At 41.2% G+C, this 27,799-nt stretch overlaps 1 protein-coding gene across 1 annotated transcript in view; it reads left to right on the top strand.

Annotated features, from left to right (window-relative positions):
- TAF4B (TATA-box binding protein associated factor 4b) overlaps positions 1 to 25,749 on the top strand; it is a 172,375-nt gene extending 146,626 nt beyond the window's left edge. Inside the window, exons 13-14 of the mRNA XM_089675705.1 lie at positions 5,386 to 5,505; positions 24,869 to 25,749. Coding sequence (XP_089531831.1) covers positions 5,386 to 5,505; positions 24,869 to 25,024 — 276 coding nt within the window. The 3' untranslated portion in view covers positions 25,025 to 25,749. The remainder of the gene's footprint in view (positions 1 to 5,385; positions 5,506 to 24,868) is intronic.
- Positions 25,750 to 27,799: the final 2,050 nt, after the last annotated feature.

Here is a 27,799-nt window from a genome sequence, read left to right as displayed (position 1 = left end):
CCCTCTGCTAAAGAAAGCACATGTCCAGGCCTGTCTGACGTTTGCCACTGAACATCTGAATGATGCAGAGGACTAGTTGAAAGTGTTGTGATCAGATGAGACCAAAATCAAGCTCTTTGGCATCAACTCAACTCGCCGTGTTCGGAGAAGGAGGAATACTACCTTTGACCCCAAGAACACCATCCCAACTGTCAAACATGGTGGAAACATTCTGCTTTGGGGGTGTTTTTCTGCTAAGGAGACAGGACAACTGCACCGCATCAAAGGGACGATGGACAGGGCAATGTACCATCAAATCTTGGGTGAGAACCTTCTTCCCTCAACCCAGGGCATTGAAAATGGGTCGTGGATGGGTGTTCCAGCATGACAATGACTCAAAACACATGGCCAAGGCAACAAAGCAGTGGCTCAAGAAGAAGCACATTAAGGTCCTGGAATGGCTTAGCCAGTCTCCAGACCTTAATCCGATTGGCAACTTGAACTTTCAGCTCCCTCCACAGATTTTCAAATGTCAGCCACCAAATTTTAAAGACTTGGAAAGGATCTGCAAGAGGAGTGGGCCAAAATCCCTCCAGTGATGTGTGCAAACCTGGTGGCCAACTACGGGAAACGTCTGACCTCTGTGATTGCCAAGGGATTTGCCACCAAGTACTAAGTCATGTTTTGTGAAGGGGATCGAATACTTATTTCCCTCATGAACATGCAAATCAGTGCATAATTTGTTAGATATGCATTTCTTTTGACTTTTTTGTTGCTATTCTGTCTCTGTGTTACAATACATCTACCATTCGATTTTTAGACTGATCTCTACTTTGTGAGTGAGAAAACATTTAAAATCAGCAGGGGATCAAATACTTATTTCCTTCACTGTAGCTAGTTGCCAATACAGGGCATCAACATAGACAGCTCACTTGTAGGAACCGCAGGCTAGCACTGCCGATCATCCCTCTAGAGCCGGTGTGGAAAACGGACGTGACGTTCGGACTAGAACCGGAAGTGATGTCAGTGGCTTGACGGATTCACCCTGCAGGCCTTGTGGTTGACACGCGTTCCCTAGATGAAATGAGTCTCCTTAAATTCCCTTGAGTCTTTCAACTTATTCATCAGCGATGCTTATAACTTTGTCTAACACGTGTTCCTTCACGTCATCCTCACAACTTTAAACCACTGTAGAATTTTTTTGGATAACCATTTAATAGCTCAGAATAAAGAAAATTGTATAATTACTTACGTTTAACCTCAAACAGCAGTCTGTGTCTTTCACCCCAGCTCAGTTCATTTAGGTCTTGGCTGAAGCAAAGGCAATATAGAAAAGTTGGAGGCTGTCTCCTGGCAATTGGGTCAGAGTTTACTTTGCTGTTGCACACCATTTATACAGGCCTAAGGGAAGGACAGAGGCCGCCTGAGGCAAAGACAGCATTTCAAATGAGACACTGTCATGAGCAGAATTTTTTTTATTTTTTTTTTTGTTTTAAACATTGATTTAAAGTCTTTCTGGGGGAAAAAACATGCATATTTTATTTAGTTTAAGTTGGTCTGTAAGGTTTATTTATAAAGAGCTGTGATATGAAAATAAAGAGGGGGGGAAGCACTTTTACATCTAGCATCTGGGACTGTACAATAGGCTACATTTTTCCAGGGTAATTGTTCGTTTTGTAAATCTGATACTGCTTATAATTCTTTGGCTTGGAGGCGGTACTGGGATTTCGTTTTAAATGGAAAATGCCTCGGGCTTTTAATTTTCTGAGCCCAGCAGTTTTCAGCTCTGAGATGGAGCCCTTGTTTTCACTCAGTTCATGTTTAGCTGCAGGGGTTTTAGTTTATAGCTTAGGCTGGTTAAGCTTTTGCTCCCAGAGGCCTCTGCATAGCAACTGTACAAATCAACAAATACGTTCATTTGTGTCTGCAGTCTTTCAGTCAGTAGCCGTTTTTTTTTCCAACATTTCCCAATATCCATTTCCTGACTTTTTTAGCCGGAGAGGAAACAAAAAAGCTGTGCTAATTAGAGCTTATTTTAATTGAGCCTTAATATTGGAGCTTGCTACAGTTGCCCCAAAGGTAGTGCCAGGAGAATGAATTGGATGTATCCAAAGCTGATGGGAGCTAGGTGCTTTGTATGGCATATAAATATATCTATCTATTTTTTCACTTGACCTACAGTTTCATTCCCCTGTTGAATAAATCATCAAGCCTGTTCACATTTCTGATTAAGGATCTGACAGCAGACGATAATAAAGACAATTGAGGTGTGAGACGTGTGATATGGAGCTGAAGAAATTGGTTTCTATAGTGACAAGACTGATTTTTTTTTTTTTTTTTTTAAGGATCTTTGTTCTAAATGAGTCACATACTTAAAGAACAACCTTTTTCTTTTGCCTTCCCCTCCCACCATTAACTGCGCCTTGTGAACTATGAAATTTGTTGTTGCTGAACAGAGCTCCACTTTGCTCCGAGGTGTCAGCAGCAGGTTATTTATGAATGTTTTAAAGAACTTTATTATTGCTTTTAATGTAGAATCTAAGGCAAAACGAGCAGAAACCACAGCAAGAGGCTTTCCTGGCTAGAATTTTCTTTTTAGATTTTTTTTTTTTCTTTCAGCATTAGTTCAGATGATTAAAGGACTAGAATTGCTTATAATGATTGTACATTGTTGTAGTAAACAGAGTTGTGAGGAGTCAGCTGTAACTAAAATGACTGAAGTAATATATCATTTATGCATTTAAAAAATTAACAGGCTGAGTGTGGGGTTTTTTTTTTGTAAAACGTGGATCCACGGGTTTTCTTTCAGGCAGTTGGGTTACAAGATTTTGCTGGTGCAGATTAGAAAATTAAATGATGATCTTGTTGCTATGGATCAGGGCTTGAAGATCAGTTATGGGTCAGGGCTCCAGGATTCTCAGCTGACAGCAGAATGTAAACTTAAAAGCCAACATTAAATAAAACAAAAAAATACAATGGCATTAGGTCCCCAACAATTCATACTCTGCCCTTCAGATCTGGTATGAATTTTAGGGGGAGCCTCATGCAGAAAAAAAATGGTGTGAGGTCCCCTCCCCAAACCGGAGCATGCAGCCTGGCTGGCCAGGGAAAGAGGGGATGAACATAGCCCCCTTCCCCCAACCATACTAGTCTACATGCCTTCAGCCCCGGGGGGGGGGGGGAGGTTGTTTTGCCAGGGGAGCCCCCTGGAAAAGCACTTTCTCCCCATATTGATGAGAATAAAGGCCTCTTCCCCAGAACCCTGGCCTGGTGGTTGTGGGGGGGGGGTGACCTATCGGAATCTGCATCCTGGCCCCCCCCCTTCATGTGAATTAGAATGGGGTACATGCCCCTACTTAATCCCCCCCCCCCCCCCCAAAAAAAATGGCAAGTGTTATTAAAAATACCATACAGTCTTTGACAAGTCTTTTATTAAAAAAAAAAAATGTCCCCCAATGTACATTATCAAGCATGCTGAACGCTGCCCACATGAAAAAACAAAACCCCACCCACACAACTATTCCGTTGCTTGGCTCTCAGTGACTGACGAGCATAAAAAGTAGTCTTGGGGGTCCCTCCCACTTGTGATGTCACTGACCAAACATGGATGTTTTGTATGTCAGCGGGTGGCCCCACCCTCTTGTGACATCATTGACCAAACTTTTTTTTTTTAATTCGACTTGTCAAATACTGTTTGGTGCTTTTATTTACACTTGCCTCCTTATTCGTTTTTTTTTTTGTTTTTTGTTTTTTTTTTGTGAATGAATAGGGGTACTATGTACCTCATACTCATTCACATGAAATTATTTAAGGAAGCTTTCAAATTCTGTTAGGTCGCTCCCCCTGAAATAGCACCCCCCCCCCTCATGTTGACCATGTTTTGGTATGGCATGCGGCCTGGTATGGTTCAGGAAGTGTGGCACGTTTGTCACCCACCCTTTCCTGGCTTGCCAGGTTGCATGCTCTGGTATGGGTCTGGAATGGAGTGGAGTTCCGCCATCAAAATTCATACCAGACCCAAAGGGCCTGGTATCGATTGGGGAGAAGTGCAAGCTGTTTTTGTTGCTGTTTTTTTGTTTTTACTGTCCACTCTTATGTTTACATTCTGCTTAAAGCAGGGATGAGTCAAGGTCAACCTTGAGCTGAACTGTCTCATTTAGTAGTTGTAGGAATGCCACTGCTAAATGTTTCACTTCCCGCTGCAGCCGGAGGTCCGGTCTGCATTAAAATATAGTGCAATAACACACATTAAATGCTGTAAAAAAAAAAAACTGCACATATATTTAGCATGTTGTTTTGTTTTTTTTTAACTGCATGTTCCTTCGTTAAATACCATATGAGTTACTTTAACACACATACTCACACAGTATTTAACTCTTAGTGAATTGAGCACATTTGATTTGAGTCTCTGAAATAAAAAAAAGTTAAACCTTCTACTTCCCACATTTTAAAGAGCATAAAAAAGTAGTAAACAGGAACTGTATGAAAGGGAAACAAGCACCGTTTGCAGCAACCAGCCCGCTTCTCGGTTTCCTTTTTCTATTGCACTTTTTTATTAATTGAAGGGGGTAATCTGACTGACCTGGTTACTGCTTTGATGCTATGAAGTGAACAGGGCACTTTGGTTGTCAGGACAGCCGTCACAACTGAGGTCCCATTCCAGTGCTGGAAAACTCCTGGAGAGGTGCTAACTCCAAGGATCAGCACAACTCTGCAGCAGAACACGCAGCATCATGTCTGTGCCTAATTCCAGTAGCAATAATACGGATAGGAGCCCAGGCGATGACCGGCAAAAACGGGCAGTGGAGACATTGCCCCAGTTGAAGCAGATTCTGGTTCTGGTTTCAGTCTCATAAATTGTGCTGCCACCTAACCATACCTAAATGATCAGTGTTAATTTTTATTGATTAGTTTCTGGTCTACATTAAACAATTCAAATATATAATACATTTTAAATGTGTCAGGTACAGATACTGTACATGGACCTTATGTAAAGCAGAGAAGAATGTGTTGCCCTCCTAAAAATGAAAAACAATGAAGGCAGTAACTGATCGCCTTTCGTTTTTTTTATATTCTATAAATGAAATTCCATACCCAGCACTAATCTGACCCATTTACATGACTTATTTATGTGGTAAAATGGCAGAATTCCCCTCTTCCTTCCTTTTTTTTTTTTTTTCCCATCAGATTGCAGTTTCCCCTTTCTTTGACTTGTTCTAGTCTTATAGAGGCCTCCCACGAGAAGCAAACCTGCGTATTGATTATAATATGTGAATCCTGCTGTGAAAATGATTACAAATGTGATGTTCTAATAAACCCAGAAAATGATCTGTATAATATAAGCCATTGTAATTCAAGAAGAAAGGTTGCAATCTGCTCATTAGTGCGGAATATTCTCTTTCTTAGCTGCAGCAGCTGGAACTAGAGCAACTGCAATACAGAGAAGCCAATCTTACAGCACTGGCTGCAATTGGACCAAGAAGGAAAAGAACTTTGGAGTCTTCAAAACCTCAGAGTGTGCTTGAGGTATGCTTATATAAAGTAATGTAATTTTACCTATCTGTTATATGCCATGTTTGTATTTACACTCCCACCAGTTACGTCACCATGCAGTCACCAATGACGTTTTGTTACTATATAGGTATTTGTCATGGGACATTTCTGCAATCTAGACTTGATAGCTTTGGAACACAAATGAAAAAAAAAAACGTGTTATATATCTGCAGAATATTTTATAGGCTTTGAATATATCCTAGGCACTGGGAGTTTTTGGGTGCCCAGGAAGCACAGGTGCACCGTACAACGGGCTGCCAGCAGCCTGTCAGTCAATGACCTCTAGTTCTAACGAGCAGGGCCCTCTAATTCCTACTGTATTCAATTGTATTATAACTGTACTGTCTGCCCTCATATTGTAAAGTGCTGCATAAACTGTTGGTGGTATGCCTCAAATGCAGGATGTCTGCTTTTGGCTGCACCAGTGCCTTTTGGCTGCCCAAAAAAAAAATAAAAATATATATATATAACATTGTACAATCCAAACTGCCTGTATATATGTAGTATGGCCTGTACAGGGTTAAAAAGCATTTTTGGGTTCCCAGGAGGCACAAGTGCAGCATACAGCTTATAGTAGACCTATAGTTGCATGAATTTAGAACGGTAAAAATTGTATATACAGTGGGTATAGAAAAGAATCACCCCCCATTTAAAATAGTCACATTGTGTTGCTTTGCAGCCTGAAATGAAGACAGACATCCAAGTGAAAGATATAACACCAACACGTCAGAAAAATAATGATGATAATAAAAAACAATCAATGAGTTGGAAAAAAGATCACCCCCTCCTAAAAATGATTTGTAAATTCACCTTCTCAATAGCACACAAAGCCGTTTGACTTTCAACTGTGATCAGCTGTGGTAATTTTGATTAGCTCTGCATGGAAAGAGCTTTCCTGGAGCATTTCAGTCCCTGGTAGTACAACCAAATCAAACAATCAACTATGGGTGGCAAGGCACTGTCAAAAGATCTCCAATAAGGTTGTGGACAGGCACAAGTCAAGAGATGGATGCAAAAATATTTCAAAGGCTTTACCAATGCCTAGAAGCACAGTGAAGTCTGTTGATAAGAAGTGGAAAGTATTTGGTACAACACAGCCTCTCTAACCAGTTTCATTCTGGCTCTTTCAACTAGTCTGGAATGACATCCTGATCCAGGGAGGGTCTAATGAGACCTGAAGCAGTTGCAGAAATTTATGACAAAGAGTGGTCATTGTGTGCATTTGACAACAATATCAAAAATTCTCCACAAATGTGGCTTGTATGGGAGGGTTGCAAGAAAAAAGCCACTCGAGAAAGGCCACATGCAGTCATGACTGAGCTTTGCCAAAATGCACCTTGAAGATTCTGAGGCCACATGGAAAAAAATGTTCTAATCAGATGAGACTAAAATTGAATTATTTGGTCTCAACATGATATGTCTGGCAGAAATCCAATACAGCTTACCATACAAATAACACCATTCTTACAGTAAACATGGAGGTGATAATATCCTGTTATGGGGGTGTTTCTCAGCAGGGACTAGAGCACTTGTCAGGACAGAAGGAAAATGGATGGGGCAAAATACAGTGACATTCTTGAGGAAAATCTGCTGCCCTCTGCCAATGGGAAGAAGATTTATCTTCCAATGTGACATTGGCACAAATGACCACACAGTGGTTGGAGAAAAAGGTGAATGTCCTTGCATGGCCTAGTCAGAGCCCAGACCTAAACCCTATTGAAAATCTGTGGAATGACTTGTAGACTGTAGTTCACAAACGATAATCATCAAATTTAACTGAACTTGAGCAGTTCTGCAAAGAAGAGTGGGCAAATATTGTAAAGTCTAGATGTGCAATGTTAGTAGAGACATATCTCAACAGACTAAAGGCTGGAATTCATGCAAAAGGTGGTTCAGCAAAATACTGACACAAGGTGGTGATACTTTTTCCAACTTGGTGATTCTGTTTGTGATTTTTTTTTTTTAAAGTTTGCTGATATGTTGGTGTTTTCAATTGTGTTTCACTAGGATGTTATATGTTGCACTGAGTAAATACAGTTTGATAAAGCAACAATTGTGTATCTTCATTTCAGGCTGCAACGCAACAAAAGGTGCTTTTTAAAATAAAAAATTATTTTGAGCGTGAAGATTGCGCAAATCCACAAAACATGATATCTTTTCTGAAAGAAAAACACTGTAGAGGACAAAATAGTGGTAGTTTAAATTTTTTATATTACCGCAAAGGTCTAGGAAACACAAAATGTCAGGCAAAAATACACTATGGTTAATTTTGGGGCACATTATTGCAATAAATTTTGTGGTAAAATATTAAAGATGAGGGTGCACTGAGCCAACATGTCAAACCTTAAATTTGCGTGTGCCTTTGAAATAGCGACAAACTTCAATACTATATATTTTCCATAGGCTATTCTTTAAAAGCCCCCTATAGGTCATTAGTTTAGCCTTACGGGGGAGGTCTGGTGCTAGAAATATTGTTCTCGCTCTGGCATGCGCGGCAGTTTGTAAGTGTATCACAATCAATGTTTTCATGCGTTGGCGCCACTGACACATGCATTTATGGTTGTACATGTGTAAATGTGGGGGGAGCCTCACAAAAAAATTTTTTCTTTCATCACATGGGGACAAAAAGTCCTGTGATGATTTTTTGGTGACAGGTTCTCTTTAATGAGACATCCGGAGTCTAAAAGAACCCAGATGTTTCCCCTGTGCTCCACTGAATCTAATGCAGTGCAAACCCAAAACATTATTTAAATATATGGTAAAAAGGTCAGGTCTTAGCATGTAGGCCCTCTACAAGATAACTCAGAGTTGGTGACTGGGGACATTTATAATGACCGCTTTTCAGTGTATACAAAGGAAAATGGGGGATCTCAAATCCATAAGGGGATGATAATGACATAAACCCATGAAGAACCATAATGGCTCAAAACAGATATGGTCCAGAAACATTTAGGCCATTTTCCTAATTCTCCTAGAAGCCTTTCTTCCTTTTAGCAGCGTTTTGGCAGAAAAATAGGCTTGATGCTTGTAAAAGTGTGTAGCATGTTTAGGGGCGTCAAGCACTTGGGTGGTAATTAATTTCAGTGGTCATAATTCAATAATTTATTCTGGCCATTGAAATGAATTCATTCGCTTAGAGTTGACACGCATTTACACACATTTAGAAGCATCAATTTCTGCCAAAACTCTGCTGCTTCTGGATGCACTGACAGTGGGGTTTTTTTCCTGCCTCTAAACTCCTCTAAAATTTTGTGTGCATGGACACATAAGCAGGAAAAAAAAATGCCAGACACACCTAGAAGCAGCTGTAAAAACGTCCAGTGTGCATGAGGCCTTCGACAAAATAAAAGGAAGTAGAAAAGCACCTGTACCAGATTGCATATACTCATGTGTCCTCAGATGAACTCTGTTATTTCAAAGCCATTGTTTATCATTTTTAGAGACTCTTTGATGACTGGTTCAGTACCACTAGACTGGCAGAGGTCAATGTGGTGCCTATATTTAAAAAGAGATCAAGGTCTTTACGAAGTAACTACGAACTGCTTAACTGCTATAGTTTGAAAAGCACAGAGTTTTTGCTAGAAAAAAATATTAGCAATATTCAGCATGAGTTCACGAAAGATCAAGTTTGTCAAACAAATCTGCTTTCTTTTTATGAGACAGCCAAACTTAGATAAACGATTGGCTGAAGATATAGTAAATTTGGACTTTATAAAATTGTTTTTATAGGTTTAAAAAAATTCAGTTTATAGATGTATACAAAACAGATTAGAAGACCATATTCAGAGAGAAGTGATTTAATGATCTAAGGTGTGGAAGTTATTATTGGTGTACCCCAAAGGCTCAGTGCTGGAACCCCTACTTTTCAACCCATTTATAAATGACCTAGAATTTGGGATTAAAAGTACAATTTCTGTGTTTGCCCATGACACCAAGTTTTGTAGTAGAATCGCATCCTTACATGATGTCTACAACTGACAAGACATTAATGCACTGCTTGATTGGCAACTATGTGGCACATGACGTTTAATGTGGATAAATGTTATGGTTTGCACCTGGGGGCTCAAACCATGCATACTTTATACATATAGGAGGAGTACAACTGGGGAGGTCAATGGTTGAGAAGGATTTGGATGTTCCGGTAGATCATACATTTCTTAAAGCCATTTTAAAGGCTCAATGTTTTTTACCTTAATTTTTTCTATGCATGAATGTAAAAGAAAAAAATGTGTGTGCAGCAGCTCCCCCCCAATACTTAACTAAGCCCCATTGCAATCCAGCAGTGTGCATGAGAGTGTTGTCTCTCTGAGAACTTTCCCTCCTCTTTGGCTGAGACAGCTGTCAATCACAGCCAGTGAACCAGTGAGGAGAGGGCGGGGGCAGGGCCAAGCCACAGCTCGGGAGCCCCCTCATAGCAAGCTGCTTGCTCTGGGTGCCCTTGGCAGGTGGGAGGGGCCAGGAGCACCAGCAGGGGACTCGAAAATAGGAGGATTGGGGCTGTTCTGTGCAAAACCACTGAGTTGAATGTATTCTCTTTTTTAAGAAGAGGCAATTAAGGGGGGATATGATGACCTTGTATAAATACATAAATGGTCCATATAGTGAACTTGGTGCAGAGTGATTTACTTTAGGATCATTACAGAGGACAAGGGGGCAATCTTTACATCTGGAGGAAAAGAGATTTAACCTCAACAAACAGGTTTGTTCACAATAAGAGCTGTGAAAATGTAGAATATACTGCCTCAGGAATTAGTTCCGACCAGCTCAGTAAATAGTTTTTAAAAGTGTTAGATCAGGGCTTGAAAAAGCCGCTCGCCAAATGCAAGGAGAAATTCCTGTGGCGAGCGGGGAGCAGCAAGCACAGATGAAGCATGAAGCGACTGCACCTGCTCTCCAAACCTCATTGTGAAGCCACGTTCCGGTTTACAACTTCCGTTTTCTGGCTTCTGCGGCACCGCCGCTGAGGGGACAGGTGCAGGAGAGATCAGCTCTCCTCCTCTGAAAAGAGACACCTTCTCCACCGCCGCGGGGGACTCGGAGGGACTAGGAGTAAGTACTGTATACAACATTTCATATACATACTGTATACATGTCATATCACTATAATGGAGTACAGGGGGGCTGGGATATACATACTGTATACATGTCATATCACTATAATGGAGTACAGGGGAGCTGGGATATACATACTGTATACATGTCATATCACTATAATGGAGTACAGGGGGGCTGGGATATATATACTGTATACATGTCATATCACTATAATGGAGTACAGGGGAGCTGGGATATATATACTGTATACATGTCATATCACTATAATGGAGTACAGGGAAGCTGGGATATATATACTGTATACATGTCATATCACTATAATGGAGTACAGGGGGGCTGGGATATACATACTGTATACATGTCATATCACTATAATGGAGTACAGGGGAGCTGGGATATACATACTGTATACATGTCATATCACTATAATGGAGTACAGGGGAGCTGGGATATACATACTGTATACATGTCATATCACTATAATGGAGTACAGGGGAGCTGGGATATACATACTGTATACATGTCATATCACTATAATGGAGTACAGGGGAGCTGGGATATACATTACTGTATACATGTCATATCACTATAATGGAGTACAGGGGAGCTGGGATACACATTACTGTATACATGTCATATCACTATAATGGAGTACAGGGGAGCTGGGATACACATTACTGTATACATGTCATATCACTATAATGGAGTACAGGGGAGCTGGGATACACATTACTGTATACATGTCATATCACTATAATGGAGTACAGGGGAGCTGGGATATACATTACTGTATACATGTCATATCACTATAATGGGGTACAGGGGAGCTAGGATATACATTACTGTATACATGTCATATCACTATAATGGAGTACAGGGGAGCTGGGATATATATACTGTATACATGTCATATCACTATAATGGAGTACAGGGGAGCTGGGATATACATTACTGTGTACATGTCATATCACTATAATGGGGTACAGGGGAGCTAGGATATACATTACTGTATACATGTCATATCACTATAATGGAGTACAGGGGAGCTGGGATATATATACTGTATACATGTCATATCACTATAATGGAGTACAGGGGAGCTGGGATATACATTACTGTGTACATGTCATATCACTATAATGGAGTACAGGGGAGCTGGGATATACATACTGTATACATGTCATATCACTATAATGGTGTACAGGGGAGCTAGGATATACATTACCTTCCCCAAAGCCCTCTTTACAATGAAGGGGTCTCCTAAGAGTGAGGAGACATCTGTTAAAGTTTGCATCTCTGAGTCACAGACATCCTAGATCTTTTGGGTTCAATTCGTGGTTTCAAAAGAATTTGAGAGTTCAAAACTCTACTACCTCACTGCTTTCTTCTTTCAAATCAACCAAAAACTCAGTTTGCAGAGTGTCCTGAAACCACCTTTCCTATGGAGTCATTGTACCAGTACTGCCAAATGACAGGTTCAAGGGATTCATTTCAAGCCTATTCACAGTTCCAAAGCCCAATGGGGTAGTTTATCCTATCGGCCATGCTGAGAGTCTGCAGGAGCCTGAGATTGCACTTGTGATATGCTGTTCATGGGTGCAATGCTCTGCAGGCTCCTTAGGAAAAAAAATAAATAGATGCACATTCTTTTACCTGCAAAAAAATTAGCTTTTTATTTATTTTTTTCAAAAGGTGAACTTATCTTTTACCCCCAGATATAAAATGGTTTGGACAGTATTAAAGCTTATCCCCTTGCTTGTTGAAATTTATAGTTGATTCATAAACCACTATTTATCCAATAATCAACTTTCATACACACTATAAATTTGGCAAAGAACTGGATTGCCAGTATAATGAGATCAGTCTATGTTTCACTTCACAGCACTGTTACCTTGACACGTTTCTGTTACTGAAATCTGGAAACACAGCTGAGTCAGTAACAGGTGGGGAAGAGTGCAGGGAGGTCTCTACCAGTGTGGTGGTCTTGATTCATAGTCCAGTAAGTAGATTGAAAGTGGAGAGGTAAAACCGGAAGCTGCAGGCTGTGAAAAAGTAGTGTTGGTCTCTGGTGTCTTTTTGTGGAAGAGGTGTGTGGCATTCACAATACTGGCTGAGCAGAGTTACAAATATAATAAACTGCACATAAAAGTATTTTAAATGTGCACTCACGTGGTTGGCTGGAGTTGTACTTTTTTTCAATAGGTTCTAAACAGTAGACATACATCAGTATTTTCCAGTTTTCTTGGCACTTGCCAGTGTGGTCTTGTTCTTGCTGTACATTTAAACAGGTAGTTATTCAGTGTGATGTTACACTGAATAAAATACACTGTCTGCTCTGTGAAATGTCAAGCAGAAGTATTTGATTATACTTTCACCTTTCTATAATTCCAAAGTTTGAAGGACATCACTCCTTGCTTGCTGCAACTCCCTTGGGGGTTGTTTCATTTATAATGTTGCCTCGGGCTTTCTGCTGCTTCCTGCGGATTTGACCTCGTTTTCAACCCTGTGCTGGCAGCTGTGCTGCATTACTATAATTTCCCTTGGATCACACAAGGTTGTCATATAAAAGACCCGACCTTGTGGCATTGCATCTTTGGGGATGTCAGAGCCTTCTTATTCAGTGACCTGTAGTTAGTAGTCTTTTTAAGTAAACTGGATTTAAAGTAGTAAGATCTGAACCCAAAATATAAGATTTTCATATTAAGCTTGAGGATCCTAGAAGGCACTTTGAAGTCTTACCTTACTTGTATGACTGCACTCCTTTTCATTAGTCACATACATTTCATCATAGGATGTAATGTATGTGAGTGATAAAATCCAGGTAGCTATAAATAAAGTGATATTAAACCTTCCATTTAAAAAGCAAAGTATTCTTTAACATCAACACACTTTTTTGTCTGCCTTCTTTTTATAGCCTCATTTTTAATTGCCTTTGGAAGTTTATCTCTCCTTAGGTTCCATAGGTAAGATGTTCTTGCTGCTTCCTGGATCCCCTGGAGCCATTCTTATGAGCATGCTCCTGCCCCAGGCTACAGCCTGGTGTGCTGTTGCCTACATACACAGGCAGCTCAGCAGCCTGGGGATGCAAGCCACTCCCCAGCTCCTCATCTTGCAATGTGATTGGCAGCAGATTCTTGCAACTGGCAATAGAAATCAGACGTGTCTTTTATATGGCAGCATTGGTTTGTGATGCATATGAATACTTGAATGAAAAAAATAGGGGCTTTAATACTACTTTAAATACCCTTTAGAACCCTTATGTTTACCTACAAAAGTCAGTTTTTTTTTTCTTTTTTGGTAGTGTAACAACCTGAACCCCATCTTTTATATCAGAAGAGAAGTATGGGGTCCTTTTTTTTTTTTTTTTTTTTTTTTTTTTTAGAAAGCATACTTACCTAGGTGGATACAGCATCGGTCCTCCGCTGGCTCTAGGACTGAGAACTGTACAATCAAACTGATGATCATGCAGTTCTCAGTGCTCCGAGAGCAGAGAGCCAGTGACTGTTAGTCACCGCTGTCTGCTCTGCAACCCCCCCAAACGCTCACTGAAGTGCTGGGCTGTGGAGGGGGCAGGAGCAGCTGGCAAGTGTTGCTTGAGGCTCCTGGGTGGATCCTGACCATATTGTCGGGATCTTTCCTCAGCCTGGACCGGCTCTGTGATGCTGTCAGCTAAAAAGGGGTCACAGGAGTGCAGAATGGACTGCACTCCTGTGATCCACAGGAAAAATACAGCCAAACAAGCTTTCTGTACTTCTCCTTTAACTTGCTAGAGAAAAGCTGAAATTAGGGGTCTCTGTTGTATAAGCAGATGGACATAAAGTGAGTTCATGAGTAAGGGAGCTTAGTTTGTTACATCCCTTGTGTTATGCAGTCCTGTAGCATGGGTGCATGGATCACAAAAATATGCTCGTTATTTTAAGTATCATTGACAGGTTAGAGTTTCCTGTATATGAGTGTGTATGTGTATTTCACTGCTTAGCTGCCCTTAAGTTAAGTGTTTATTCAGTGGACTCATGGGCGAGATCCATTGCTCAAGTAGACTCGTGTACATGCTGTGAATGTATCTGTGTGGGAACTTGTACATGGTCATATACTGCTTTTGTTTCCATCATAAAAGGTGGTCACCTAAAAAAAAAATTAGCTATTCATCTTAGAGATGGATACAGTATCAAATGACAATTGAAGTGTATTTCTGGGTAAAATAAATGCAGTTCTCAGTGCTCCGTGAGCAGAGAGCCGGTGACTGTTTGTCACCGCTGTCTGCTCTGCAACCCCCCCCAAACTAGCTTTCAGACAACCCCCCAACCTCAGAAATAAACTAATCAGTAGGAAATTTCCTTCTGATTATGATGTCACAAATAATGGAAGCAAACCCTGCAATACGAAACGCTGCAAACTGTGCAACCAAATCAATCCATCAAAAAGTGTCAGACACTCAAAAGGGATCTTCAATATCTCCGGCTCATACAGCTGCATCTCTAGTAATGTTGTGTACCTTATCCAGTGCAAAAAATGTAGCAAAGGATCTTATGTTGGCGAAACAGGACAGAAGTTGCAAACAAGGATGAATTTGCACAGACATACCATCAAGGCACATGAAGTAGATGACTTTTGCACACCTGTGGGACACCATATCGCACAACCAGACCACACTTTGGGAGACCTCAATATTTTAGTTCTTAAAGGAAATTGCTAGTGTTGTCTCCCCCCGACTTTGCTTTTGCTGTATCATATCCCTGTTTTTTTGGGGGTTTTTTCCATCCCCTACATCTCTTCCAACATTCTGCTAAATCTTTATTTCGGTACTGCTTAGACCTGAAGAAGGGGACCTTCCCCGAAAGCTTGTCCTCAAAATTGTATGTTCGTGCAAATAAGAAAAGTATCACGGACAGTACTCAATTGTTCCTGGGTAAAATAAAAAAACACATCTTTTCAATTATGCATTTTTCCCATGTTTTTGTCTTTCTCTAAAAACACTGCAAGTACAAACAAAGTCTAGAATATTATTATTCAGGGTTTACTTACAGCACCAACAGTTTACGCAGCGCTTTACAATATAAAGCGTGAGATTAAAATACAGTTCAATATAGAAGGAATAGGAGGGCCCTGCTCATGGAGCTTACAGTCTAAAGAGAGGGGGAGGTGGTACAGAAGGTAATGACATGATGGAGGTGACTCAAGTACAATTCTTAGGTGGAGGTGAGGTGGACTTCCCTGAATAAATGAGTTTTAAAGGATCACCTAAAGGCGGACAGGGTAGGAGCTGATTGAACATTGGAAGGAGGTAACAAAGGAACTGGAGAATATAAGGAGGAGCAGAGAGGATGGTTTGGGCAATATCTGCAGATGAGGTTGGTGATGCAGCTGGGAGTGATGTTGTGGATGGATTTGTCCGTTGTGGTTAGCGTTTTGAATGTAATATGTTGAGCTAGTGGAAGCCAGTCAAGAGATTGGCAGAGAGAGGCAGCAGCCACGGATCAGTAAGGTATATTAGTCTAGCATCAGCGTTCATAATAAACTGAAGGGGGATAGCCTGTGTAGGGTTAGGCCAGTGAGGAGGGAGTTGCAGCAGTCAAGTTGGGAAATAACCAAGGAGTGAATAAGCTGTTTTGTGGTGTTGTCCGTCAGGAAGGGGCGCGTTCTGGAAATGTTTCGGAGGTTAAGGTGGCAAAATTTAGCCAGTGATTGGATGTGGGAGCTGAAGGAGAGGTCAAAATCTAGGATTACACCTAGCACCCTGGCATGTGTGGAGGGACCAATGGTTGTGCTGTTGATCTCAATGGTAAAGTCATGGGGAGGGTTTTAGGGAGGAGGAAATATTACAAGCTCAGTTTTAGAAAGATTGAGTTTGAGGTAGTGTTGTAACATTCATGCTGATATATCGCTCAGTAAATTTTTGATACGTAAGGAGATTGAGTGGGTGAGTTGAGTCGAGAGATAGATCTGGGTGTCATCAGCATAGAAATGGTATTGGAAGCCATGGAAGGTTATCAACTGGCCCAGGGAAGAAGTATAGAGAGAAAAGAGGAGGAACCCAAGGATGGAGCCTTGGGGTACCCCAAAAGAAAGAAGAAGAGGAGCAGAGGAGATGGCATTGTATGGGATACTGAAAGTGCGCTGAGATAGGTAGGAAGAGAACCAGGAAAGAGCAAAGTCACGGAGGCCAAGGGAGTTGCGTTTGTTGAGGAAGAGTGGGTGGTCAACTGTGTCAAAGGCAGCAGAAAGGTCTAAGAGTATGAGGGGTACTGGCCGTAGGTTTTAGCAGTTAGTAGGTCATTGGTGAGTTTTAATAGGGCAGTTTCAGTGGAATGCTGCAGGCGAAAGCCAGACTGTAGGGAATTGAGGAGGTTGTTGTCAGTGAGGTACCAACTCATACAGTTGTGTACAAGGTGTTCAAGAAGCTTGGAGGCAAACAAGAGCAGGGAGATGAGTCTTAAGTTATTAAAAAACCCTCACTGGACCCCACCTGTTTTAAGTATGGGGGTGACCAGCGCATGTTTGAGCGGGGTGGGAAAGGTGTAGGAGGAGAGGTTAAAGATGTGGATTAGAGAGTTTAGGATGGAGCAGGAAGGTGGCCGCAGTAATTGTAAAGGGACTAGGGGACAGGTGGAGAGGTGGGCAGCGAAACTGAGTTTGGTAACTTCCTCAGTGGTAACAGGGTTGAAGGAGGAAAGTGTTGAGTGTGCAGTTGGACGTGGGTGTGTTGGTTGGGGGAGAAAGCTGGACGCTGGATATCTCATCAAGAATTGTGGGGTTTTTTTTTGTTTTTTTTGTTTAATGGTTTGCAATCTCCTGGGCAGTAAGAAAGCTGGTGGCTGGAAGCAGTGGTGGGTGAAGTAAAGAATTAACAGTAGAAAAGAGTTGACTAGGTTTGAATGAGAGGGTTTTCATGAGAGTGGTGTAGTAAGTTTGTTTAGCAGTGTGAAGGGAGGAGTTCTATTTGAGAGGGGTAGATTTGTAGAGGGAGAAGTCTTTCAGGGATTTTTTTTTTACGCCACTCTGGCTCAAGAAAACGGTTGCATCTCTTGAGACTTCTGGTGTTGTCTGTTTTGTCAGGGTTGTAGCAGGCAAGGCCTGCTTCTGCGTGTAGCGAGAGGAGCGAGTGTGTCCAGGGAGGATGACAGTATGTTGTAGGCAGTGGCCAGGTCTGGGCAGGACATGGGTGTGATTTTATTATAGAGGCAATCAGTAGCAGGATGAAGAAGGTGTGGCGATTAGATGCAGACAACCATTTTGTTAAAATCTACCATCTTGTATCATACTCTGCAAATGTCATTCTCACTTCGTTCAGTCTTCCCCCTCCCTTTTTTGAATGGCATGTGGTGTGCGTGTATGCTGGGGTTACAGCTGGATACGCATCATGGTTGTAAACTCAATTAGCTGGTCCCATGATGTCTATCAGACTCTTGTCTTGGCCTGGTCATAAAGCTATAAATCAGTCAGTCACTGGACATGAAAAGCATTCCAGAGTGGCAGTAAAATGTACATCCCACTTGAATCTCTTTTTCATACAAATTCTCAAATCCTGACAGGAACAAGGCCCATTAAAACAAAGCAAATGTTCAGATAGGTCATTTTAATACGAGTCACCTGACACCTTACACCCCTATGTGGCACCTACACGAGAGTAGAAAGCAATATGTGTTTATCTGGAACGGTAAGATATGTCATATTTGGTGTCTGGACGTTCAGAATATGATTCTGCATATTATTCTACCAGTGGATAGGATGCTCCATGTACCTATGGAAGGTTATTGACCATGGTATAAACTCAGAGGGATTTGGGCCACAGCCTGGGTCTCTGCCTAACACCTCTCCCCAAATGAGGGGATTGGCCCTTGTCTTCAGTAGACACCCCCTGCTGGGACACTAGAAAGGCTGTGCCTGGAGAGAACTTGAAGAGATTCTCCCTTTTAACATCAGGAACAAACTTTGGGAGAAAAGGTACCCTTTTGTTCAGGACATTTGAGCTCTGCTTAAACCAAGGACTTCTGCAGGTATCCTACCTTCTGAAACTTCTTTCTTTATCTCTCTGTTGTGTTATTGCTCTCTCTATTTATATATATATTTGTTACATATTTTTCTGTAAATATTTTTATTGCACCATTTTTACCTTTTTACACCGCATTCCAAATTATTATGCAAATTATATTTAAGTGTCACAAAGATGAAATATTTTGTTTTTCAGTTTAACTCATGGATGGCATTGTGTGTCAGGGCTTTTTTGATCACTGAAAACAATCTCGGACACCTGTGATAATTAGATTGGCCGGTGATCCCAATTTAAGGAAAAGCTACTAAAGGACGGTGTTCCACATTATTAAGCAGAGCACCATTTTCAAGCAATATGGGGAAGAAAAAGGATCTCACTGCTGCCAAAAAGAGTGAAATAGTTCAATGCCTTGGACGAGGTATGAAAACATTAGATATTTCACGAAAACGTAAGCGTGATCATCGCACTATTAAGAGATTTGTGGCTGATTCAGAGCACAGACAGGTTTGTGCAGATAAAGGCACATTGAGGAAGATTTCTGCCAGATCCATGCATCGGATCAAGAGAGCAGCTGCTAAAATACCATTACATAGCAGCAAACAGATATTTGAAGCTGCTGGTGCCTCTGGAGTCCCACAGACATCAAGGTGTAGAGTCCTCCAGAGTCTTGCAACTGTGCATAAACCTTCTATTTGCTACCAATAACCAATGCTCACAAGCAGAAATGGCTGCATTGGGCAGAACAATACATGAAGACTAATTTTCAAACAGTCCTGTTCACTGATAAGTGCTGCGCAACCCTGGATGGTCCAGATGGATAGAGTAGTGGATGGTTGGTGGACGGCCACCCTGTTCCAACAAGGCTGCGACATCAGCAATGCGGTGGTGGAGTCATGTTTTGGGCTGGAATCATGGGAACAGAGTGGGTCGGCCCCTTTAGAGCCCCTGAAGGTGTAAAGATGACCTCTGCAAAGTATGTGGAGTTTATGACTGACCACTTTCTTCCCTGGTACAGAAGGAAGAACTATGCTTTCTGTAATAAAATTATCTTCATGCATGACAATGCACCATCTCATGCTGCAAAGAATACCTCTGCATCAATGGCTGCAATGGGGATAAAAGGAGAGAAAGTCATGGTGTGGCCTCCATCCTCCCATGACCTCAATCCTATTGAGAACCTTTGAAGCATCCTCAAGCAAAAGATCTATGAGGGTGGGAGGAAGTTTACATCCAAACAGCAGCTCTGGGAGGCTATTCTGACATCTTGGTTAGTGTGTATACAGACGCTTATTCAAACATCCTAGTGTTACTGCTAAGGTTTGTGAGTTTCCTCATTCTCTGTAAAAAGGTGGTGGTGGCAGTGTGAAGGGTTAATTGCGTAATTAACCTGGCCCAGTAACAATCGCTCTCAGGCTGCTGGAACATAGATTGTGGTCCAGCGAGCTGGAAAATCTTTGTGCAGGGCGCAGCTGAGAGTAGCATTGTTGCGTAAGTGGCAGCGTGGTCTTGGATTGGCTGGTCCTTCGTTCACAAGTTGGTGAGAAGGGCTGGGGTCTGACACCGCGCCCATCACAGAAGGGAAGGGTTGAGGTGGTGAAGGTTCCTGCAGGTAACGGTTTTCAGTTTGGAGGCTTGGGGGATAGGAGACAGGGAGAGTATGAAACTGATAAGGTTGTGATTGGAGAGAGGAAAAGGGATGTTGGAGAAGTTGCAGGGAGTGCAGAGGTGGTAGAATACACGGTTGAGGATGTTGCCGTTGCAATGAGTGGTGGTTTGTGTCCATTGTCTTAGGTTAAAAAGAGGAGGTTGAGAAGTGGTTGAGGTGTTAATATTGATTAGAATGTTATTGGGTGTAGAGGCCTGCTGACCCTTAGTAAGCTATGGCATTAGGCAGGCAAAAAGGTGGTGGGGGGAGTGGGGTCGGCTGCCAAATCCCTCTATCAGGTAGGGTGGTCCCCAGGCACAGTTATCCCTGTAATGGCACCGCCACCACTAATATTCACATTCGCTCTGCAATTGCTCTTTACCCACCCATTTTCTACCTCAATAAAATTTTGAAGGTCCCAGCATTTAGAGAGGCCTTGGATAAGAGGTTAGGGACCCGCTTTAAGTCCTCTCTTTTAGCAACAGGCCTGCAGGCTGTGGTGGCTGCAGTGAGAGTTGCCAAGCCCTCAAAATTTGGGAAAAGCATATGCTTTGTTCTAGAGCATTTGACCCAGGGGATCCTGTTACTGTATCTGGCAGTGCCTGCAAGATTTTCCGAGAGTCTTGAATTCCTCAGTGGATGCCTTGGAATACTCCATATGGCAGCTTTCCTGGTTGGGCACCATGTCTGTCCACATGGGAAAGGATCTTATGGCTCAAGTGCTGGTCAGCAAACCCTCTCTACAAGAAGAAAGTTGAGAAGCTGCCCTTTGAGAGCAAGCACTTGTTTGAACCATCCTTGGATTTATTCATCCAGAACGTGACTGTGGGGAAAAGCACACTCTTATCTCTAAAGAAGGCAACCAAGATGACTGGTCAGATTCCGGTGTCACCTTCGGAATACAAGAAGAGTTCCTTTCGTAAGCAGCATGCCTCTAGCACTAGGCAGAAGCCTACGTTCCAATTCTGTAAGAAGTACTGGACCCCCAAGTCCTCCAAATCTGAAGCCATGTCCTCTTTACAGGGGAAGGAGTACCACAGCATGGGTGGGGGGGATGTCTATAGGTCATCATTGTCATCTGGATATCAGTAAGTCGCAGACAACTGTGTCTTCAGCCTGATCTACTGAGTTTACAAGTTGTATTTTTGCTGCTTTCCCCCTCCATACTTTGTGCTCAGGGTATCATAGGAGCCACAAAAAAGGTGGTTTTCTTTTCAGCCCTGCAAAGGTTTTTGTCCGGGGGGTCCTCATTGTTTCTATTACATCCTGTTTATGGTTCCTAATTTAAGCAGATGTCTTGCTCATTTTGGACCTCAAAGGATTTCCGCAAGTTCCTGAAGGTACAAAAATTCAGAATGGAGTCTACCTGGTCAGTGATTGTTTCATCTCCTCAAACATCAGTCGATATAAAGGAAGCTTCCTACACATATTGATTTTCTGGACTCACCAATATTTTCTGCAATTTGCGTTACTGTCCATTTGTGGCTTTGTCATTCAGCTTCTTCATGTCCCCCAGAGTGTTCACCAAGGTGTTGGCATTGGTTCTGGGGTTGTTGAAGAACCACAAGTATTCCGATTGGTGGGGTACATGAACGACCTGCTTCACAGGGAGTAATCTGCTCGATATTCAATGTCCGCATCTGAGCAGACCGTACAAGTCTTGGAAAGGTTCGGTTGGTTGCTGAACCTTCAGAAGACAGCTCTGGTCTCGAAACAACATCTGGAGTATTTAAGCTTAGTCCTCAACACAGTACAGGTGCAACTACTGCTTCTGCAGACGAAATGCTGTTTCTTTGATCCCAGGTGAAGTTCCTGATGTCTATAAAAAGTGCTGGGGAAGATGGTAACCACCCTCAATGCAGCCTGAAACACACTGACAGAATGAGTTGAGGAGCTCTGGAGTGAAAATGTGTATAGCAAACATCAGGAGTCCTTTGATCTGCCATACCCAAGGCCAGGTGATCGCTGGAATGGTGCATATCCACGCAGATGCTGAATACTGGTAGATCCATCCTTCTAATTAATTGGAAGGTCTTGATGACAGGTGCCAGACTGTTAGGTTTTGGAGGTGTTTGGAGAACCCCTTGGTTGAAGGAACATGGCTAGCAAGAGAGTGGAAGTTGACGATCAACATCCAGAATTATGGGTGATTTGGCTGGCTCTTCTATGCTGGTCGGTGTACCTTAACGGTTTCTCCATCAGGGTGCAACTGGACAAACCATCAAGGAAGGACAAGAAGTCTCAATGCTCAGGTAGCAGCAGTATATCTGGTCTACATGTTCCAGTCACACACACCATGTAGATTTTCTCAGCTGTCAGTTGAATCCAGGAGAATAGGCCCTAAACCCAAAGCTATTCTGTTTGTTCTGCATAATTACAAAGAATCAAGGGATTTTCAAGCTGCCAAAGTCATACAAGAAACGTGTATCAAAAGAATTTTTATTACAACATAAATCTTGTTAAAAACAACACTTTCACAGTATTAGTAATAAAACCATCACAGAAAATCCATAACTGCTTGAATAAATGTGCAGTAAGTTCAACTCAACATGTATTGCAAACCGTTGGCGTCTTCAGGAGATTTTAAGAGAACAGCATGAAAATGCCACTGGAAACAAAAGACTAATTACAGACATATAATAAAGATATAAAGGAAAAAAGTTGTGTACAAAGATAAACTGTATTGAATGGATCATCTTGAAGGCATCTTACCGGGAATGCTCAAGACCAATTAATGGATATCCGTCAAATATTATTTGACTTTTTATGCACCGCTAGGATAACCCACAAGGATATTTTTTTAATTTTATACCCAGTTTGTTCTACCTGAGGGGCTTTGCAAGGGTCAGGCTGCTTCTTAATCCACTATTTCTCAAGGGCAGGTCTCATGCAGACCTGTTAGTATATCTGCTTGCTCATACATTTTTATAACCAAAAGGAAGGAAAACTTTTTTTTGTCTTTTTTCATTTAGTAAAAAAAAAAACCGAGTGGTGAATAAATACAACCAAAAGAAAGCTCTATTTGTTTGAATAAAAAAAATAAAGATTTTATATGGGTACAATGTGTTGCATGATCGTGCAAATGTCATTCAAAGTGTGACAGCACTGAAAGCTGAAAATTGGCCTGGGCTGGAAGGGGGTGAAAGTCCCCGTTATTGACGTGGTTAAGCTTCCATTCAAGTATGTGTGACTGCTACCTGGTCTTCTGTATACATGTTTACAAAGTTCTACCATGTAGATGTTCATGCCTCTGCGGACACCAGTTTTAAGCAAACATCTTTGAGGCAGCTTTGTAGTGGGGTTATCCCCTACTCAATTTTTTGTGCATGTTGACCCTTTTGCTCTGTTGCCCACCCCTCAGTGCTTTGGAACATCCTATGTAGTCATGAAAATGAAGTGCCCTGTGTCTTATGAAGTTTGATTTAAGAAATTAGGATTGTTGATTTACCTGATGAATCCTTTTCTTTGTGTATATCACAGGGCACAGGGATCCCTCCCCTCTGGTCTGTGTTCATCATAGCTTGCTTCAAAACTGAGGCGTGTGTATTGGGGGGGGGGGGGGGGCGCAGTTAGCTTGGGCAGGGAATACCTGCCTTTTTGGCCAGTGCCTATTTACCTTAGTGGCAGCATAACCCAAAAAGTCATGAATATGAAGTGCCCTGTGTATTATTATTATTATACAGGATTTATATAGCGCCAACAGTTTGCTCAGTGCTGTACATTATAATGGGAGACAGTACACGAGACAGTACTGTAACAATACAATACACGAGGGGTTTGAGGGCCCTGCTCCTTGGAGCTTACAATCTAGGAGTGTAAACCAAAGATCCTAACTCAACCATCCCAAAAAGTAAGTAGCAGCTTCCAGGGAGAAGTGAAGACACAGCATTTTAACACAGAAGCCGCCAGTATATTAGCACTTTATTTACAGGGTGTTCCTTTCAGTGAATGTGCACAGATGAATATTACTGTGGTAGAGTAATCATGTTCACTTTCATAGGAAGAAAATGCCGCAAATGGAAAAAAAATAGCATAAACAATTGCTGCAAAAGCCATATTGTAATGTTAAAACGTTTTCAATGTGCTGCACTCTAATTTTTTGTGTAATTCAATGCCGTGTGGGAACCTAGAGGCGCACACAGTTTGTGTACAGAAATTCCCCAAAAATGTTATTTCCTGCTTGTGTGGCTCAATGATTTTCTCAGAAGTCTGCACTAAGACACAAGTCAAGTTTTAGGCATCCTCTGCAAATAAAATGTAATTTTTGATAAGGTGTTGCCTATGGGTTAAACTTCTAAAGGGATGCCAACCCTGCAACTTTTCTTTTCAGAACTCTGAATGTGCACCAGCTGATTAAAATGAATGGGTCACTCCCATTTCAAAATCAGTATCCAAAGACACAAAGTGGAATAATCAACTTTTTTTCTTTAGACAGAAACAGGAATCTGAAATGTTTGTTGTACATTGATCAGCCAAAGGAGAATGTGTTTTTTGTTTTTTTTCTAAACAGCAGTGGAGTTATTCTTTAAGGGGACAGACTAATGTGAGTGATTCAATCTTCTCGGTAATACCCCTGCAGAAAAGATCAAATCGTATATGTATTTTATAAAATGGCAAATAATTCATATTTCTTTCTCTTCCAGGAGTATCAAGGATCTGAATCCTCTGTTTTCAGAATTCCCAAAGCAATATTTGTTCCAAGGATCACTCGTGTCAATCTCAGGGATTTGATATTTTGCATGGAACAAGAGCGAACGAGCAGACATTCCTTGTCCCTGTACCGAGCCCTCCTGAAATAAACTCTATTGCCAGCATGCCTTTATTGCACTAAATTCAAACTTGTTTTGGAACTTCTATTCTCGTTTCTGTTTACAGGCTATTTTTATACCAGTGAAACACAATGTGCTGATTTGTAGTTTTTTGTTTTATATATGTTTCTGCCTGATGGATGGAGATGCCAAAAACCTGTGCAATTTATAGAAATGTTTAATATATGTGACATTTTTTTTTCACTATATGGTGCCTTCATTTGTCAGGGTTTTGGGGGTATTTGGAGTACGTATTTACATGACGCATTTTCATTGAAATATACCCAAAGAAACTTCTCTTTTTTATGGTCTTTATTTGTTATGGAAGAGTGATTCTTAAAAAAGTAACGTATGTTACAGGATGATAGATGGTACTTTAATATAAGGTAATAAACCAGTCAGTCCTCTTCCCAGCAATCCTATTAATAAGCATTCTTATATCTTACCAGTGTGGCTGTTTTAAAGCCTTCTACACATGATGAGAATATCGGATGAACAGTCGTTTTTGTTTTTTTATGGGTTTTTTTTTTTGCATGCTAGTCTCATATCGAAAAACAATAGGTTACTAGAGGTACAAAAATTCTCAGAAGACAGAATACAACTGTATTGCATTTTAATATATTCTTTAGCTTCTGAGCATGCATAGTCTTGGTCACTCAATTTTTATAGACAAATATTGTACTGATTAAACTAAAATCATTTGTTTTGTTATCTTACGTTTCGTGCTTGTCCCTTTGTGTAAGTTTTCATCAGATTATCAGATGAGCTCTCCAAAAATGTTTTTTTTCGTCTATATTTCTCATTGTGTGTATTAGGCATAACTGTTCTGCAGATGCTGCCAAATTTGCAGATTCTGGTGAAGTGGGTTTTTACTGCCACACCCAGTAATCTGTTCAGAGGGTACCTCCCCTTGGAGATGTTGTGTGATGTATCAATCTCAAGTAAGAATGAATTAAAATGTAAACCAAAATAGTTAACGCTCATATAAGCTTTAAAGTGATACTAAACCTGAAAACATTATTTACCTTATTACATTGCTTGTATTGAGGTAAAAAAACGTTTTTAAGTTCCCTGTGCTCCCCCTTCTCTGTGTGAAGATAAAGAGAGGGGAGAAGAGATCAGCGCTGTGCAAGACTGCATCTCTTTTCCCCTCTCTTCCTCTTCACACAGGGACTCAGCAGCAAGAGCTATTGGCTATTGCTGCTGTCAATCGAGTGCAGTAAAGAGGAATGGGAGGTCCTGCTGTGTGTGTCTATGGAGCACGGCTCTGTAGACACACAGTTCGGGAGCGAGCACACAGTGTTTTTCCCCATTTGCTATGGGAACACACAAAGAACAGGAGGAGACATGATTGCCGGCAGGGGATCCGAGAAGAGGAGGATCAGATCAACTCTGTGCAATACCACTGCACAAAACAGGTGAGTATAACACTTTTGTTATTTAAATTTTTTTTTAAATTGCCTTTAGTAACATGTTAATGTTAAATTTACATTTCAGTCAGTTTTAATATTTTAGAGCTACATATTAAAAAAAACTGGTGATCCTGTACAAGTGGCCATGCCAATGCACATTGCCCAGACATGGCTCACTGTAGTCACTATGAGGAAACTTGCCCTAAGAAAACATATGTAGCAGTTGCTGGAGCAGCATGCATGGAAGCACAAGTGGCTTGTGAAGAGACTGCTGAGATGAACAGTACTGATATGCAACAAAGGAAAAATGAAGGTGCAAAGTAGTTTATTTTAAAAAGGGCATGCTGACATCATCTGGCCTCCTGAAAGCCAGACTGAGAGAACATTTTTTTTTTTCTTCTTCATTTTGCATACACCTATTTACTTACCCATTTGTATTTGGGGGTATCTGCAATGAGTAAAGCGGGCAGATCTACTCTACATTCATTCAAATTTTTCCCTTAACTGTGAAAGGGGAAACTGATAAGGAACTTATTTGCACACATGCTGATAAGTCCCCTTGATATAGGTGGCTTTTAAAGAATGTTACCCCCAACATTTCATATACCTGATATGTGCCTGCTGTACCATGTACTTGAAAAAGTACCCGGTTTTCTTTGTATTTCTTCCTTTGTGTGAAATACCTGGTGTTACTGCTAGTCCCTCTGCTTTCCTATTAAAAACTGACCACATTAAGGAGAACACACTGTGGTCAGTTCTCTAGCTATGCTGGGAACGTAGCCTGTTCTCCTCCAATGATCAGACTTGTCCTGACAGGCTTCTCCCAGACAACCTTTCACTGGGAAGCTCAGTGTGCTGGCACTTATATATGTTTAAAAAAAAAAAAAGTGGCAAAAATTATATTTATAATGTTATTTTATATCTATATACTAATGATTTGCCTTTCATTTCTATTTTAAACATAATGGGTTGCTTTACAAGGTGAGGGTTTAAAATCACTTTAAGATCCAACTATAGACCGATTCTGTCTTACATCAGTTTTATAGACCTGAAGCCTTGCATATACAGGTGAAACTCAAAAAATTAGAATATCATTCAAAAGTTCATTTATTTCAGTATTGCAACTTAAAAGGTGAAACTAATATATGAGAGATAGATGCATTACATGCAAAGCAAGATGGTTCAAGCCATGATTTGTCATAATTGTGAGGTTTTCATGAGCTGTAAGCCATAATCATCAAATTCACAATCTCGGAAAATGAGAATATTGTGAAAAGGTGCAATATTCTAGGCTCAAAGTGTCCCACTCTAATAAGCTAATTAAGCCATAACACATGCAAAGGGTTCCTAAGCC

The sequence above is a fragment of the Staurois parvus genome, unplaced genomic scaffold (assembly GCF_062004578.1).
Source record: "Staurois parvus isolate SC_StPar_1 unplaced genomic scaffold, SC_StPar_1.0 ptg000157l, whole genome shotgun sequence".
NCBI classification, from domain to species: domain Eukaryota; kingdom Metazoa; phylum Chordata; class Amphibia; order Anura; family Ranidae; genus Staurois; species Staurois parvus.
This window is presented reverse-complemented; position numbering and strand designations above follow the sequence as displayed.